The sequence below is a fragment of the Piliocolobus tephrosceles genome, chromosome 10, assembly GCF_002776525.5.
Source record: "Piliocolobus tephrosceles isolate RC106 chromosome 10, ASM277652v3, whole genome shotgun sequence".
NCBI lineage: Eukaryota > Metazoa > Chordata > Mammalia > Primates > Cercopithecidae > Piliocolobus > Piliocolobus tephrosceles.
The window spans coordinates 14,902,783-14,917,994 of NC_045443.1; the positions used below are offsets into that span (position 1 = coordinate 14,902,783).

At 38.9% G+C, this 15,212-nt stretch overlaps 1 protein-coding gene across 2 annotated transcripts; it reads right to left on the reverse strand.

Moving 5' to 3' along the window:
* Positions 1–816: 816 nt before the first annotated feature.
* On the reverse strand, positions 817–15,001 carry ART4 (ADP-ribosyltransferase 4 (Dombrock blood group)). Of its 2 annotated transcripts, XM_023226129.2 has the most exons (4): positions 14,419–15,001; positions 11,902–12,613; positions 10,907–10,965; positions 817–1,072 (listed from the first exon to the last, which is right to left on the reverse strand). In XM_023226129.2, exons 1-4 carry the CDS (start codon positions 14,626–14,628, stop codon positions 1,040–1,042), a joined length of 1,014 nt encoding a protein of 337 aa, XP_023081897.1. In that variant the 5' UTR covers positions 14,629–15,001; the 3' UTR covers positions 817–1,039. The 2 variants fall into 2 exon arrangements, with proteins under 2 accessions (XP_023081897.1, XP_023081896.1); XM_023226128.1 differs by lacking the exon at positions 10,907–10,965 and having other exon boundaries at positions 922–1,072.
* Between the last annotated feature and the right edge of the window lie 211 nt (positions 15,002–15,212).

Consider the following 15,212-nt stretch of genomic DNA (forward strand, 5'->3'; position numbering starts at 1 on the left):
CCCTTTTACTTCTCAAGTTTCCATGTGTCTTCTCATCTGAGGCCATACTAGCTTGATCTTGAATGCTCATAAAAATATCTGAAGAAAATTCACACCTTGGTTAATCTCTGGGGTTCAAAGCTTTTCCGTTTGGTGAATAATTTGTCCTTTGCTTTCTAACTTGATCTTCTTTGATTTCTTCCTATTTGGAATAACTAAATTTAAAAAAAAAAAGGAAGAGTCCTTGTATTCATCGGAACTCCTTCAACTGCTTGATGCTTGACATAGAAAATCTAATTCAAATTATGCAGGCAAAACCGTAAATTATTGATTTATATAATGAAAAATGTTGGAGTATTCAGGTTTAGGCAAAGTTGGATCCAGAGGCTTATACACTCTCATCAGGTCTCAGTTTCTTTTCATTTATCAGCTCTTCCTTTGTTGTGTTAGGTCCTTTCTCAAGGAGGTAGGGTCTCCTCTTCTGGTGGCAGGATCTCTACTGGCAGCTATAAGCTCCTACCCTGCTTTCATTAATATCCATTCAGAAAAGAAGCTCCCATTCTATTTCCAATTGCATTTCCAAACAAGTACCCTGATTGTATCTCACAGGCTCTGATTGGATCATTTTCTATTCCAGCATGAATCTTTGTGTCCATGAAGAAGAAATATACTGATTGGCTAAGGCCTGAGTTACAGGCCAATCACAGTCAGTGGGCTGAGCCAGTTCTGCATCAGTTTAGCTAGATGGGCAGAGTGATTTCCCCAAGGTGCTCAGATTGAAATAAGGGTGAATTGAAATTAGGGTGCTCAGATTGAAATAAGGCAAAGGGGTGCAAGGAAAGGCATAAGAGAATTAACAAAGAGGAGGCCATGTACTGGTTTCAGCAGAAGTATTACGGGATCATCCTTCCTGGAAAACAAATTTACATTTCTAGCCGAAAGGCGAATAAAAAAGATTTTATTGAAAAATTTTTTTAAATAAAAGGAGTCACAAGATTCCTTTATACTTGGCTTTTGGAAAAGATGATGACACTGGCCAAAAAGGAGAGAGATGCAATAGCTATAGGATCAGGGATGCATTTCTTGCTGGAAGCTGTAAAAAACAAAACAAAAGTTAGAGATATTTTAGGTAGCAGAGTTTTTTTTTTTTTTTTTTTTTTTTAAACCACCTCATTTCTTGATTGATCCACTTTCTTAACTTAGAAAATTCCTAATAAAAACATTTGAAGTTAGCTACTTAAAACACATTCTTTTAGATTTTTCGAACATAATTTGCTTATTTTGTAGATGATGAAACAGACACCAAGAGGTTAAAAGATGTACTTCCAGGTAACCCAGCCAGCTGGTGGTAGAGATCTGATTTTCCATCTTTATCATCACCAGCAGCATAATCACTGTTATCATTATCTCCATCTTAATTATCATCATCTTCATCACCATTATGAAAGTTAACGCAAACTGAATGCTGATTTTTGTGCTAGTATCTATTTTGAGCCCTTGCTATATATTAACTTACTTAAGCCTTACAACAAACCTATGAGATTTTTATTGTCATTATCCCTGGTTTTTAGTTGATGAGATTGTGACACAGAGATGTGATAAAACTTGCCAGTGTCACACATCTCGTAAGTAGTGTAGGCACCATTCAAATTTGGCCAGTTTGTCTCAATTCTGCATTCTTAACCACTAAACTGTTTGTCTGTGTATTACATGTCCATCCATAGAATTTTTCATTACAAGGTGAGCAAGAAATATTAACACAGTCCTGTTTCGAGTGTGTGTGTGTGTATGTGTGTGTACTAAGTACACATATACACCTTTCACAGGAAATGTGGGACAGGTTAGCAGTCAGTTCGGTGTGGAAGCAAAACTGGAAAATAAATAAAAATTGTCAGATATAACTAATAATTGACCATACAATGGGATGGGGACTGAAATGAGATGGGAGATGGAAACCCTGTAAAGAATAGTCTAAATAAAGACTGGAATCTCTTTTCAGCCAGTCTTCACTGATTGTTTAAGGTAGAAAAGATGTTTCTGGGAGGAAGAGATTCAACGCTAATTGCCTCAATATTTGCTCATATTGTTTGATAGGATAACCAGATGAGGGAGAAATGCATTTCTACTATTTTCACACTGTATATATATATTTTTGAGTTTTTTGGAATTTCTATATAGGAATGTGTGTGTGTGTATATATATATACAAGTAGAAATTCAAGACAGTAAAGACAGAAATTTACTCTGTGTGTGTGTGTGTGTGTGTATATATATATTACTGTGTGTATATATATATATATACACACACACACACAGTAATTTCTGTCTTATTATTTTGAAATGGAAGTCTCACTGTCACCCAGCCTGGAGTAGATACAGTAATTTTCAAGACCTCAATTTTCACCAATAAGAGTTGGCAAGGAAAATTAAGAGCATACATCTTTCTAAATTTTGTCAAAGTTTGTGTTAAAATCAAATTATATGAATCCCTACAGAGACCCGGGAAGCATTAATACCACTTTAGCAGGTCAGTCATTAGAATGGTTCTCAAACAATTTTTTTTCCTCTTCATTGAGGCTAAAGATCAGAAGGATTTCCAGTCCCACCCTTTCCCAGTATTTAGAGAGCTTAAGGGTCTCTCTTAGGCCACACAGTAAGCGACAGAGCCAGTATTTAACCTAGAGAGTCTGATTCAAGAGATTATATGTTGAACTTCCTGGAATATAAATGTCAATTCTCAGTCCTCACTGTATTTGACCTATCAACCATATTTATGATAGTGAATCACTCCATCTTCCTTGATACTTACTCTTCACTTTGCTCTTAGGACACCAACTCTATCGGTTTTCTCCTCCCTCACTGGCCATTCCTTCTCCATGTTTTTTTTTGAGATGGGTCTTGCTCTGTCACCCAGGCTAGAGTATAGCAGTGCGATTTCTACTAACTGCAACATCAGCCTCCCTGGCTCAAGTGATTCTTCCACCTCAGGCTCCCAAGTAGCTGGGACTACAGGCGCACGCCACCATGCCTGGCTATTTTTTTTGTATTTTTGGTAGAGACAGGGTTTTACCATCTTGCCCAGGCTGGTCTTGAACTCCTGAGTTCAAGCAATCTACCGACCTCAGCCTCCCAGAGTGCTGGGATTACAGGTGTGAGCCAACACATCCAGCCTCTCCATCTTCTTTGTACTTGACCTTTTAAAATGGGAGTGTCCTGACGTTTGGTCCTTGGACATTTTCTCTCCTTTATTTACACACTTTTGTGGGGAGCTCATCCAGTCTCATGGCTTTAAATAGCACCGATCACCCACTGACCTCAAATTTATCTTTCCATCCTGGGTCACTCCTCGGAATTCTACACTCATGCATCCAACTGTGCACTCAACACTTCTGCTTGGGTTACTATTGCACAGCTCAGTTATAACGTGTCAAATACCAAACTCCAGCTCTTAAATCTACTCCATCCCCAGGCTTCTCCGTCTCAGTGAGTGCTACCTGCATCCTTTCAGTTACTCTAGCCAAACCTTGGAGTCATCCTTCACTCTTCTTTTTCCCTCACTCTTCACTTCCAGTGTGTCAGGACCTCCTCTTGGCTCTGAATCTGGTCAAACCTTACTGCCTCCACTCTACCACCTTCATCTGTCATCTGAATGATCGAAATAGCCCCCTACTTGGTTTCTCTGCTGACCTCATTACAGTTTATTCTCTACTGGGCTGCTAGATCAGTTTTGACACAATCTTCTATGTTCTCTGCTCAAAACCTCTCAGTAGTATCCTGTCTAAGAGGAAAAGTCGAAGTCCTTACAACTGCCTTCAAGGTCCTATGTGATCAAATCTACATCATCTTCTGTCTTCACTTTCTACTACTTTTCTCTCATTCATTCCCATACACTGGCGTCCTTGGTGTTGCTTCTAACTTGGGACATTTGCACTTGCTGTGATCTCTTCCTGGAATGCTCTTTCCTCAGATATTCATGGGACTGGCTCTCTCATCTCCTTTCAACCTTGGCTCAAATGTCACCCTCTCACTGAAGTGTTCCCTGATCACCCAGTTTAATATTGCCACTCCTTCCCATGGGGTTCCCTATCTCCTTACTCTGCTTTATTTTTCACCTTAGTACCTAACGCCTGCCAGCTACGACATAATTTACTTCTCTATTTTGTTTATTTCTGCCTCACATCAATAGAATGTAAATCCCCAAGGGCAGGGATGTTCACCTATTTCCTTCCCTACACCTAGGATAGTGCCTAGAACACAGCCAGTGCCCAATAAATAATGATTTGTTGAATGAATGAATGATAGCTGCTATTATGAAGATGCCCAAATAAGAGACAAACATAGAGACACTACTGTCTTGTAATCATACTCATTCTTCAACAAAATTGATAAGCCCTCTTTATAATAATTAGGATGTTAAAAATAGCTTCCTTTTAATTTTATGTCAAGTTAAAGTAACTAACTCTGTTGATAGTTTTTCTTTATCTCTTGTATGGCCATTATCATTTCTACCTGGTATTATTATCATTATTGTTGTTACATGGACCATGTATTTAGGAAAATAAATGAAAGACAGCTGTGCATTAAATTAATTACAAACTGAAAAGTGTTTTATTTGAGGATACCTCACTTTTTTTTTTTTTTTTACTTTTGTAGTTGTCTTTAGTTTTCGATTTGACTATCTCTTCAAAGTTTTTAATTTTCTCTTTACCTTTTTACAGTGTTTTTTTTAAATTGGAGAATGTGATCCATTGACGGGTTGTGACATCAGCTTAGGAGGTCATAGTCATCATTGTTTAATAATGTAATAAAATAGGTTAGAATGGAAAACACTAGCATTACACTGCCTGTGAAAAGGATAACTGTTGTACTTTATGAATATGTGTGTATTTGCATATTTATGTGTGTGTGAACTGACTTATAATGTAAACAGTCATAGTCAAGAAGCTTAAAACTAATGGCAGTTTCTCAGTTATATTTGCTGAAGAATGAATGAATCCCCTGAAACAAGTCTGTGGAGAATACTGTCCTGGAATTCTTATTAGAACACATGGGGAAGGATCCTATTTTTGTCATTTGTAAACTGTGAATAATTTTACGCAAATCACTTAAGCTCTGTGAATCTCAGCATTCACGTCAGTACAGTGGAGTCAGTAACCTGACTTACAGGGTGGTTGTAAAACCTAAACAGATAACGGGTGTCAAAGCATTTTGTAAACTAAACTGCTAAACCAGTATCATTTTATCAGTGTATTATAACCTGATTTTGGTCATCTCAGCCTTAGGGTATAAAGTCTGGAAGAAATACATAATGATTATAACTTCTATTTCATGGAATTTGAATCTGAATTTTATCAGACTGTTCAGAAGTAAATAGTCTCTTAAAAAAACAGAAAAAGGCAAAACTGACGTGCACTATATCAAGTTAATCTAGTGTTTGAGGCAAATGCTATCTATAGCCTCTTTCTGTCAAAATGCAAGGAACAAGACTGTTAATATTTTAGAATATTACCTAGCAAAAACTTAGCACCCGAAAATGAAAAGCATTATTCTTTCTGCCTCTTCCTTTGTTTCTCTTCTTACTATCAATTTCACTGAAGCACATGTTTGTGCCATTAAGCCATTATCCCACTTCCATGTGCAAAGTACTTTCCCAGAGTTTCTCAGTTGTGTTTGAGAGGACGTAGAGACACCAGTGCTATCACAGCATTCCCACAAGGTGAGTGTCACTTCCATTTTATAAATGAAGAAACAGGCTCAGAGGTTAAGTCATTTGCACAAGGCCGCCTAGCTGCTAACATACGCCCAAATCTTTCTGGCTCCAAAGTGTATTCACTTTCCACCATGCCATGTGGTCTCCCAGATTCATTCAATCACTCATTCTTTCTTCCATTTATCTGAGACAGGCACTCTACTTCAAGGTCATTGTGATGCCACAAATAGGGTAAACTAATTTTAGATAATTGAAGCCCAGAGTAAAAGAAAACGGGAAGAAATGGAAATCCAATAAAATAAATAATAATAATGGTAATAGTAATAGTATCTCAAAAGTTTTGAGTACTTAACATTTGTCAGATACTGTTCTAAGAGATTTTACATGCATTCATTCATTTTCTCCCCACCAGAATCGTACAGGTTTTTAAAAAGTGAAGTTTACATGTAAAAGCAGGCTGACTGCAAACAATTGCCTATATTTTTCTAGAAACACGTTAAGAATTTTGATTATGTGAAACATTTTAACAAATAAATCCCTGTTCTTTGTGAATCCAATGATATAGAACAGAGCATGTATTTGTGTGTCTACAGATTTTTGGCGTAGGTTATTTTGCTGAAAGAAGCAAGATTAAGGGCAAATAACTAACATTCTGTTAACATATTTTGAGTCTTCCAATGGGCATGAAAACACCTGTTTCTATGGCAACGAGTATAGGTCATGTGAGGGGTAATTAGAGGAGAAAGCGAAAGCTGTTAGTTTAGAATGACAATTTTTTCTTTTGCAAATTTACTTCCTTCAGTAGTATAATGCTATTAATTTGATCTCTTGTCTCTCTAAAAGCAATAGATTCCTGGAAACTCTTTAAACTTGAGTCACGAGTTAACAGGACCAATTTTAGCATAAATTGAAGGACTGGGGAAGCTATGCTCTTTAATATACTGTCTCTTCTTTGGGAGAATTACGGTATGCTGGCTGGGTAATTGTAAAGGTCTTCACGTGGTCTTTCCAGTATCATGTCTGTCAGATCGAGAGGGAACAGGAGAGAAAACATAATTCATTTGGCTTATAGGGACTTCTGGGGACACAGAATAACTTGTGGCTCCTGCTCATGAAACAAAACAAGGCTGAAAGAATGAGAAACAGTGTCCAGAGAAGATTTCAGTTTCGTGAGGAGTTAGATATCAGTGCTCCAGAGCACCATCTGTGAATTCCCTAGGCTGGGATTAGTGGAGCAGTGAAGTGGGAAACAGCAGCTATCTAGAAAGTCGGGTTTGGGGCGAGTCCGCTGATCTTACTTCCTCCCTGTTAAGGACCCCAGATAAGAAAGACACACTACCTCCTTCCTCTTATCGTTCATGTACGGATCAGTCTGATACTGCTCCAAAATGCTGGGGTAAGTACTGCTTATCAAGAAATGACTTTCTGATGTTCCTTAGCGTATGGATTGAGAGAAAAAGAAACAAACAAACAACAACCAACACTGTAGCGAATCACTGAAAACATTCTGAAGGCAATCAAACTTTTTTTTTTTTTTTTTTTTTTTGAGAGGGAGGCTTGTTCTGTTGCCCAGGCTGGAGTGCAGTGGTGCAATCTCGGCTCACTGCAACCTCTGCCTCCCGGGTTCAATCGATTCTCCTGTCTCAGCCTCCCAGGTAGCTGGGATTACAGGTGCGTGCCACCACGCCTGGCTAATTTTTGTATTTTTAGTAGAGATGGAGTTTCACTGTGTTGGTCAGGCTGGTCTCGATCTCCTAACCTTGTGATCCACCTGCCTCGGCCTCCCAAAGTGCTGAGATTATAGGCTTGAGCCACTGCACCTGGCCGGCAATCAACCATTTTTTAAATCAGAAGAGGTAGATATTGTGTACCGTATTCAGTAGTGCGCCCTTATCCTTAGTGGATACATTCCAAGACATCCAGTGGATGCCTGAAACTACAGGTAGTACTGAACCCTATGTTATTTTCCTGTATATATACCACCAATGATAAAGTTTGAAGTGCAGCAGCAAAACTAGCATGAATTTCTTTTTCCTTCTTCACAATTCCACAGGTAGAAGATTCATTTTTACCGTAGATCTTAGCAACCTCAGCATACAATTTTTTCTTTCTTTCTATTAAGTCGAGAACTTTAAACTTTTCATTCAAAGGAGGCACTTTCTCTTGGGTGTATCTGAATCGCCAAGATCACTATTCTTGCACTTTGGGGCCATTATGAAATAAAACGAGGGTCACTTGAAAACAGACACTGCAATACTGAAACGGCAGATCTTATAACCGAGGAGGCTACTAAGTGACTCACAGTGTACACTGTGGATCCCCCAAACAAAGGGATGATTCACATCCCGAGAGGGAAGGCACAAGATTTCTTTTTTTTTTTTTAATTTATTTTTTAATTTTTTTATTTTTATTTTTATTTTTTATTGTTATACTTTAAGTTCTAGGGTACATGTGCATAACGTGCAGGTTTGTTACATATGAGGCACAAGATTTCATCACACCACTCAGAATGGCTTACAATTTAAAACTTAGGAATTATTTATCTTTGGAATTGTCCATTTAATATGTTCTATGGGTAACTGAAATCAGAGAAAGCAAAACCATAGCTAAGGGGGCACTACTGCAATTTTTTGCCCTCAACTAAATGACTGTGATGCCAACTAGCCAATGGCAGATGAGGCTTAGGTAGGTCAGGTGGAACCAGAGGATGGACCAGCCTTCTCTGCAACCCTTAGAGTCTGGGGTCAAAGGAAGAAAGGCATCCCTGCAATGTGAGCTTATTCCTCTCCCTCTTTTACCTTCTCATAGTTTCATAGCTGTGGAGGGTGAGAAGATGCTCCAATTCCAGCTCTTGGCTGATTATATGATGCCTCTGACCTATCTCTTCCCTCTTCGCTTCAATTTATAAAGAAAATATTACCCTCCATGACCAGTGGTATTTTTTATTCTGCCATTTACAAGCTTTGCCGCATGGCCACACAAGCTTCTAATTGATAAATTTCTGAGAAAAATTTAGTTGTGGTAACTCACAGTGCAAGTGACCACGTTGATCATTTACATTGTGACAACAGCTTACTTTTGACTAGCGGTTGAAGCTTCTAGAATATTTTCCCTTCTTCAAATATTGGAACTGTTTTTAATTAATTATGTTATATGGTAATGTGGTCTAAGGCTTAGATTGCTTAGAGGTGTAAAAGGGAATGCTTCATTCATTCACCATCATTCATTCACTCATTCAACAAAATAGGCTGGGCACTTCTATGTGCCAGAGGACTGAAGTTAGTAATAGCTAACACTAATTTACTATTATTATATGCTATATAATGTATAAATAATTTTATTTATTTATTTTTCTTTTAAGATGGAGTCTCGCTCTATCGCCCAGGCTGGAGTGCAGTGGCATGATCTCAGCTCACTGAAACCTCTGCCTCCTGGGGTCAAGTGATTCTCCTACCTCAGCTTCCCTAGTAGCTGGGACTACAGGTGTGCACCATGATATCCAGCTACTTTTTGCATCTTTTTGTAGAGATGAGGTTTCACCATGTTGGCCAGGCTTGTCTCAAACTCCTGGCCTCAGTTGATCCACCTGCCTCGGCCTCCCAAAATGCTGGGATTATGGGTGTGAGCCACCGCACTCGGCCAATAATTTTACATTTTATTGCATTTTCACAAAAGTCTTCTGAAGTTCTGTTATGATGATTATTAGGTAGATGAAAAAACTTGGAGTTTAAGCAACTTGACCAAGAGCACATAGCTATTAAGTGGTACAGTGGGATATAAATTCAAACAGAGTGGTTCTGGGCTCAAATTTCCTGCCTGCCTAGCTCTCAAATACTACGTGGTCAAGTTCCTGACCACAGGGAGCTTACAGAGCAATACAAGATTATTGATTCCCTTAAGTGTGATTTGTGATTCCAAATACTTCATTAAGACCAACCCAACTTTCAGAATTTAGTCATATATGTGGCTATCCCAGCTAAACCTTAACTCAAAACTAAGTTAAAGTTGCATTTGAGTAGTTTTGCCATAGGAAAGCAAAGATCATTGATTTGGGTGGGGGTGTCCTGAAATATTTTTCTTTGAGGTTTATAGAGTGGCAAAATGTGAGTAATAGTTTATATTATATACTCCTTTCCCACAGTTTCCCACTCAATGCTTGATATACATCTTCTGTAATTTTTCATTGAATATATTTTACTGTGCTTACTATCCTAGTGAAGAATTATATGCCCCAAATTCATGATGAGAATGAAGTAATCATATCCTAGTCAGGTGTAGTTCTAAAGAATCCTGGAACCTGGCTATGAATGTTTTGGTTTATTATCAAAATCTCACTGTTTTCTTCATATTCTACTATGGTTTTTCATCCTCTACAAACACTAATCTCCTGTGTCTGTGGGGCAGACACTCATTTCACTTGTTTTGCTGCCATGCTTCCAAGGAGAAATGTGAGGAGACGACAGTATTAATAGGTCTCCTCTCCCTGGTCTGTATTTATAGCTAGGACAGAGTGAGCAGATTCTAGACCTCAGTCTAGATGCCAGTTTGAACACCTTTGCAACACTACCACCCCGAAATGTTGAGAAATGCTGAGAGCCTGAATTATAAATCATAGCAATAATGATAGAGCGAAGACAAATTTGGGGATATATTGAAGGTAGACCCTGCAACTGGGTTCCAGCTAACTGTGAGTGTGAATAAATTTATATATTTGCTATATATAAATTTGCTACACAACTACCCCTCTATGAAATGGCTAGGTGGCAACATAAAATTCAATCAGCCATGTTTATCTTAAAAAAAGTTTAACATTTTTTTTTGATATCTCTAATTTTTCCTGCTTCAGTTCATTTTTCACAATATCATCAGAGCCCTTTCTAAGATGTTGATCAAATTGATTTCTACTCCTTAAAACTTCTAATGACTTCTTATTACCTACAGCACAAAATTAAAAGGTCCTTAGCACGAAATACAAGACCTTTTATAATAAGGCCCTGTCAGAATTCTCCCACCTGGATAAATCCCCTCCTCCCTTCCTACTCCTATTCTTTTCCCATATCCTACACATCCTACATACCAGCCACCCAGAATTTCAGAAGACACCAGGCTGTTTGAAATCCTTGTGATTAACACATGCTGTGTCTTAGTCTGTTTTCTGTTGCAATAACAGAGTATCACAGACTGGGTAATCTGTAAAGAAAATAAATTTACTTCTCACAGTTCTGGAGGATGGGAAGTCCAAGAGCATGGCTCCAGCATCTGGTAAGGGCCTTTGTGCTGTACCATAACATGGTGGAAGAGAAGGGGGCACACAAGACAGAAGCACCAGTGATCAGACTGTCTTTACAATAACACACTCTCACAATAACTAACCTGCTCACATGATAACAACATTAATCCATTTATCCAATCATCTCTTATTAGGAAAGATCCAATCATCTCTTGTTAGAGCCCATTTCATAACACTGTTGCATTGGAGATTAAGCTTCCAACACAAGAACTTATTGGGAGACACATTCAAACCACAGCAAGCTATTCTCTGCTTAAAATGACTTTTCTTTCATTGAAAACTGCCATTCTCACGACAAGTCCCCTGTGGCTCTCTATTATGAAGCCTTCCTCACTGTTCCTGGAGAGAATGAGTAGCTCCCTGCACTGAGCAGCCACAGCTATTGCTTAAATATTTGGTATACCACTTAGTACTTCTGAGTGTATACATTTGTTCATATTTCCATTTCTCATTAGACTAAAAATCTTCCTAGGTTATTATTTTGCTTTATTCATTCCATATTTCCAGGGCCCCCATCACAATAGAAGATGGTTAATGAACAGAAAATTAATGAATAGATATCTTGCCTCTTGCTTTACTTTTAGAACTCCTATCCATGTAATGACGATGACAAAAACAATGAGTTTGAGGGAGAAGTTAAAAGTGCTATCTTTATGCTCCACCTTCCAGTCAAGCTTTACTCTGTCTGTCTGCAATTTTCTACACAATAATTTCATTGCAAAACTTATTGTCCTAGAGGTAATGGAGCAGGAAGAAAAGAGAAGCCAATAAAGTGGCTTTTCTCTAATCTGTCAGTTCCATCATTACTGAAGGCCAGTTTTCATGTTTTTGGTCTTGCCCCTCAAGCCCACTGAGAAAAAATAACTTTTATAAAAGAGCAGTGGTCTGTGACCCCGAATGGCCTCAATTTAGATAAAGAATACCTTTTAGCAGCTGACAGTTATATGTGCTCAGGTTCCCAGTTGACCTCAACTGCAACCAGTTTCCTCTTGGGTGGGAGCTCATATTTATAACTTTAAACAACTCATAGGGAGGGATCAAGACTTCCTTCTTGAGGGAGAAGTATTGTACAGGTGCACCCAGGCAGGTGAATATGGTAAATAGTGTCTGGTTCCCAAACTCCTGTGCCTCTTCTTTTAGGAGGGATGTGGAGAGGAATTGGCCAAATCGAATGGTGGCACCTGTGTAGGCGCTGAAGTGGACATCCTTCGTCCTATAATGCACCTCATGGCACAGAGGAGTGCCATGCTTCATGACGCTGTCTTTCCTCAGCAGCTGGATTGCTGTGGTGAGGTAGTAGTGTAAATATTTGAATTGGAATGAACGTTCATACTGCTGTGGAGCCCTGGCAACACAGGCCATGGCTCTAGTAAAGTTAGAACGAACATTGCTGTTCAATGTATAAAACAAAATAGCCACAGCATGTGTGGTAGTCATGTTCTGGGGTAGAACTTTTCCTTGGTCAAGCCAGGTTATGTGGGCTTTTTGCCACATCCTAAAGTAATTCTTCTGGGCTTCTATGTCTTTTGTGAAATAATCCCCTTGAGTTAGTTTCTCCATAACCTCTTTGCTACAGCCTTGATACTGATCATCAAAGGAACCTGGTGCGAAGTCAAAGTCGATTTTCATCGCAACCTATAAAAAAAGAAAAATCTTGAGTTTAATTTTTCAAATCAGATGGTGAATATGGTTGCAGATTTGCTGTACTCTATAAGGCCAAGTCTTCTCCTGGAAACCAATATTTGCTGAAGTAAGTTTCATTGAAAATCATTACACTGTTCCAATCCTTCCTGCGTCAATGACCTGTGCTAGAGATTGAATCTGGTTTGATAAATAAATCACTGAAAACTTGAAAAACTCATCTCCCCAGAGAGGGAGTAACTCTTTTAACATCAATAAAATCACAGCATGTTTGCATATTAAATACTTTGAAGAAAAAAATCATAATCTTATAGCTTAACTATACTTTCTGTTTCCTCTGCTTTCCCCCCTTTCTATTCTCTCAGTAGTGTTTTCAAAAATATCACTTTTGTGAATGCCCAAAACCTATATTAAATCCTTGAACTTTATCCTTAAGCTGTGAATAGTACTAGGGGGTGCTCTCGTAAATAACAACCTTGTCTACCCAGGTTCTGAAAACATTGATAATAAAAGTAGCAAAATACGAAAGCCAAAATATCTGTTTTCTTACTGAATAAAGGCATGCTACAGCAGTCACATCGTTAGGTCTGATGGCAAGTGGCTTGTTAAGAGCAAATTCCAGAATGGGACCAACTCATTTGCAGGCAGTACTGAACTGGGACCTGCCCAGGTAAGATTCTTGTCATGGGGAAACAGAGAACTGATGCCCTTTGCCATCAGGCTAACTCCCAGGAGGAAGACGAGCAGAGCCAAACTCAGCACACCCAGTTGTTTTTTCCCATGTTGCCAGTGGAGTACATTTGTCCACCTCGGGGACAGCAGAGTGAGTCAAGGGTTGGACAGTGGCCAGGAATGTGCCTAGGAAAGTCCCTCCCCTTCTGGAAAAGGACATTCCTTTCTAATGGGTGGCCAACAGAATGTTATTTATTGACATCTAGTGCATGTTAAACTGAAGTGACAGATTTGAAGTCCACAGAATATCATCGGTCTATCATTTAGAGCCATATATAAATTATATAAATTCTAAAACATTTATTTCTTGGCAAAGAAATGGTGTTTTCCTAATAAACAGTGCTCATTAAGGGACACGTTAAAGGATCACATTCCATCCAGTCAATATTAAGGATGTTGGAACTGGAACTTAAAGAACATCCCATTTGGTATTTTTACTGTGTTATTTATGATGAGACATCAGCTAGTTTGTAAACTAGAACACGTTTTTAAGACTGATTAAACGATTTTAACCAATAACTCTTCACAACAGGTATTAAAATAGGTCTACGGTATCTGTTTAAACCAAGCCGAGCCAAACCAAACAAACCAATAACATAATGTTCTGTCAACTGTCATGAGGAACTCTGAAACTTTGTTAATATGTTACTAGATCTCAAATATGCACTCTGTCATCTCTTAACATTAGGTTGTTTTCTTGTTACACAGATCTTTATTAGAATACTTAAAACTTAAGTCAGTCTGTATGATACACTTTAAAGCCAAATAGACTTGGTTTATTTTGCATTGTTTGTACTATGAAAGCAATATTTTACTTAATTTTTACAGTGGATCAAGAAAATAACTTTATGCCACTAGCATCCATAATGTCAAGTGTACAAACAATGAAGGATTCTACAATTTTAATAATTGTTTTCATCACTCTTTACTAACATGATTTGTTAAAATGTCGGAATGAAACTAGAAACTGAATGCCTAAGGTCTGGGCCATTTAAAGTCTGTGGCCAGGTGAATGTTCTGTTGGAGCATTGATCATAAAGAGATCACCTCCTCAATGGTCCCCCTACCTCAGAACCCTCTGTGGGTCTCTGCAGGCCAGAGAGGAGCAGCAGGAATGGCAGCAGGCCTCCAAGGAGCCAGATTCTTATCACTGTAGGAGCTGCAGTAGTTGGGAGAAGAATCTTCTTGCATCTGTTGATCAATGGACCCCATTTGCTTGTGTCACAAGTACTTCTCCTTTGCCCTTGCATCTTCATCCTGAGGCGAATTCTCAGCATTCTCTTTTGAGGTTTTCTTTCGGTCTCAGCAGGAACCTTTTTTGCTCCTGTCTATGCTGAGCAACTTCTGTTGCCCACCAACAACCAATAGCTTGTCTGAGGGAAGAAATCAACTCCAACTTCTTTGCAAAACTGAAATCTCTGTGAAATAGCCAGATGTGCGCACCAAATAAGGGTTTCTAAAGAGAACCCAAGTTACTTTTCAATTTAAAAAAATCTCTGATCTCGTCTGTTTTCAGGGGAATGCCGAAGTCCTGTTAAGTGTCAGACTCAGCAGTTCAGCCTTCCCTTTCCCAGCCAAACAGGAAAAAGCATGCTCTGTCCAGCGTTTGGGGCCAAGTAGCATTATCTGGAGCCCCAGGCTTCCATCAAAGCTGATAAGATTGGCATGCGCAGGGCAGCTGGGAAAGCGCCACCTCAAGATGGGTGTCTATAGGCTCATCTGGCACTGCTGATAGGCCCTGCCCAGGATGGGCTGTCACAGAGCTAAGTGTGTTTTAGAGTTATTGTCAAAAAGAAGGCTCTTTGAACTGCTTTTCCCTGGCACCTTTGAAACTCTCCAATCCGGAGATTGTACCTCTGGG

Coding starts and splice junctions, on each gene's coding strand:
- ART4 (XM_023226129.2), bottom strand. CDS start 14,628: ATGCTGAGAATTCGCCTCAGGATGAAGATGCAAGGGCAAAGGAGAAGT. Junction 10,966..11,901: donor TAACTGTCAGCTGCTAAAAG/GTATTCTTTATC, acceptor GTTATGGTACAG/CACAAAGGCCCTTACCAGAT. Junction 1,073..10,906: donor ACTTCCCATCCTCCAGAACT/GTGAGAAGTAAA, acceptor TGTTTTTTACAG/CTTCCAGCAAGAAATGCATC.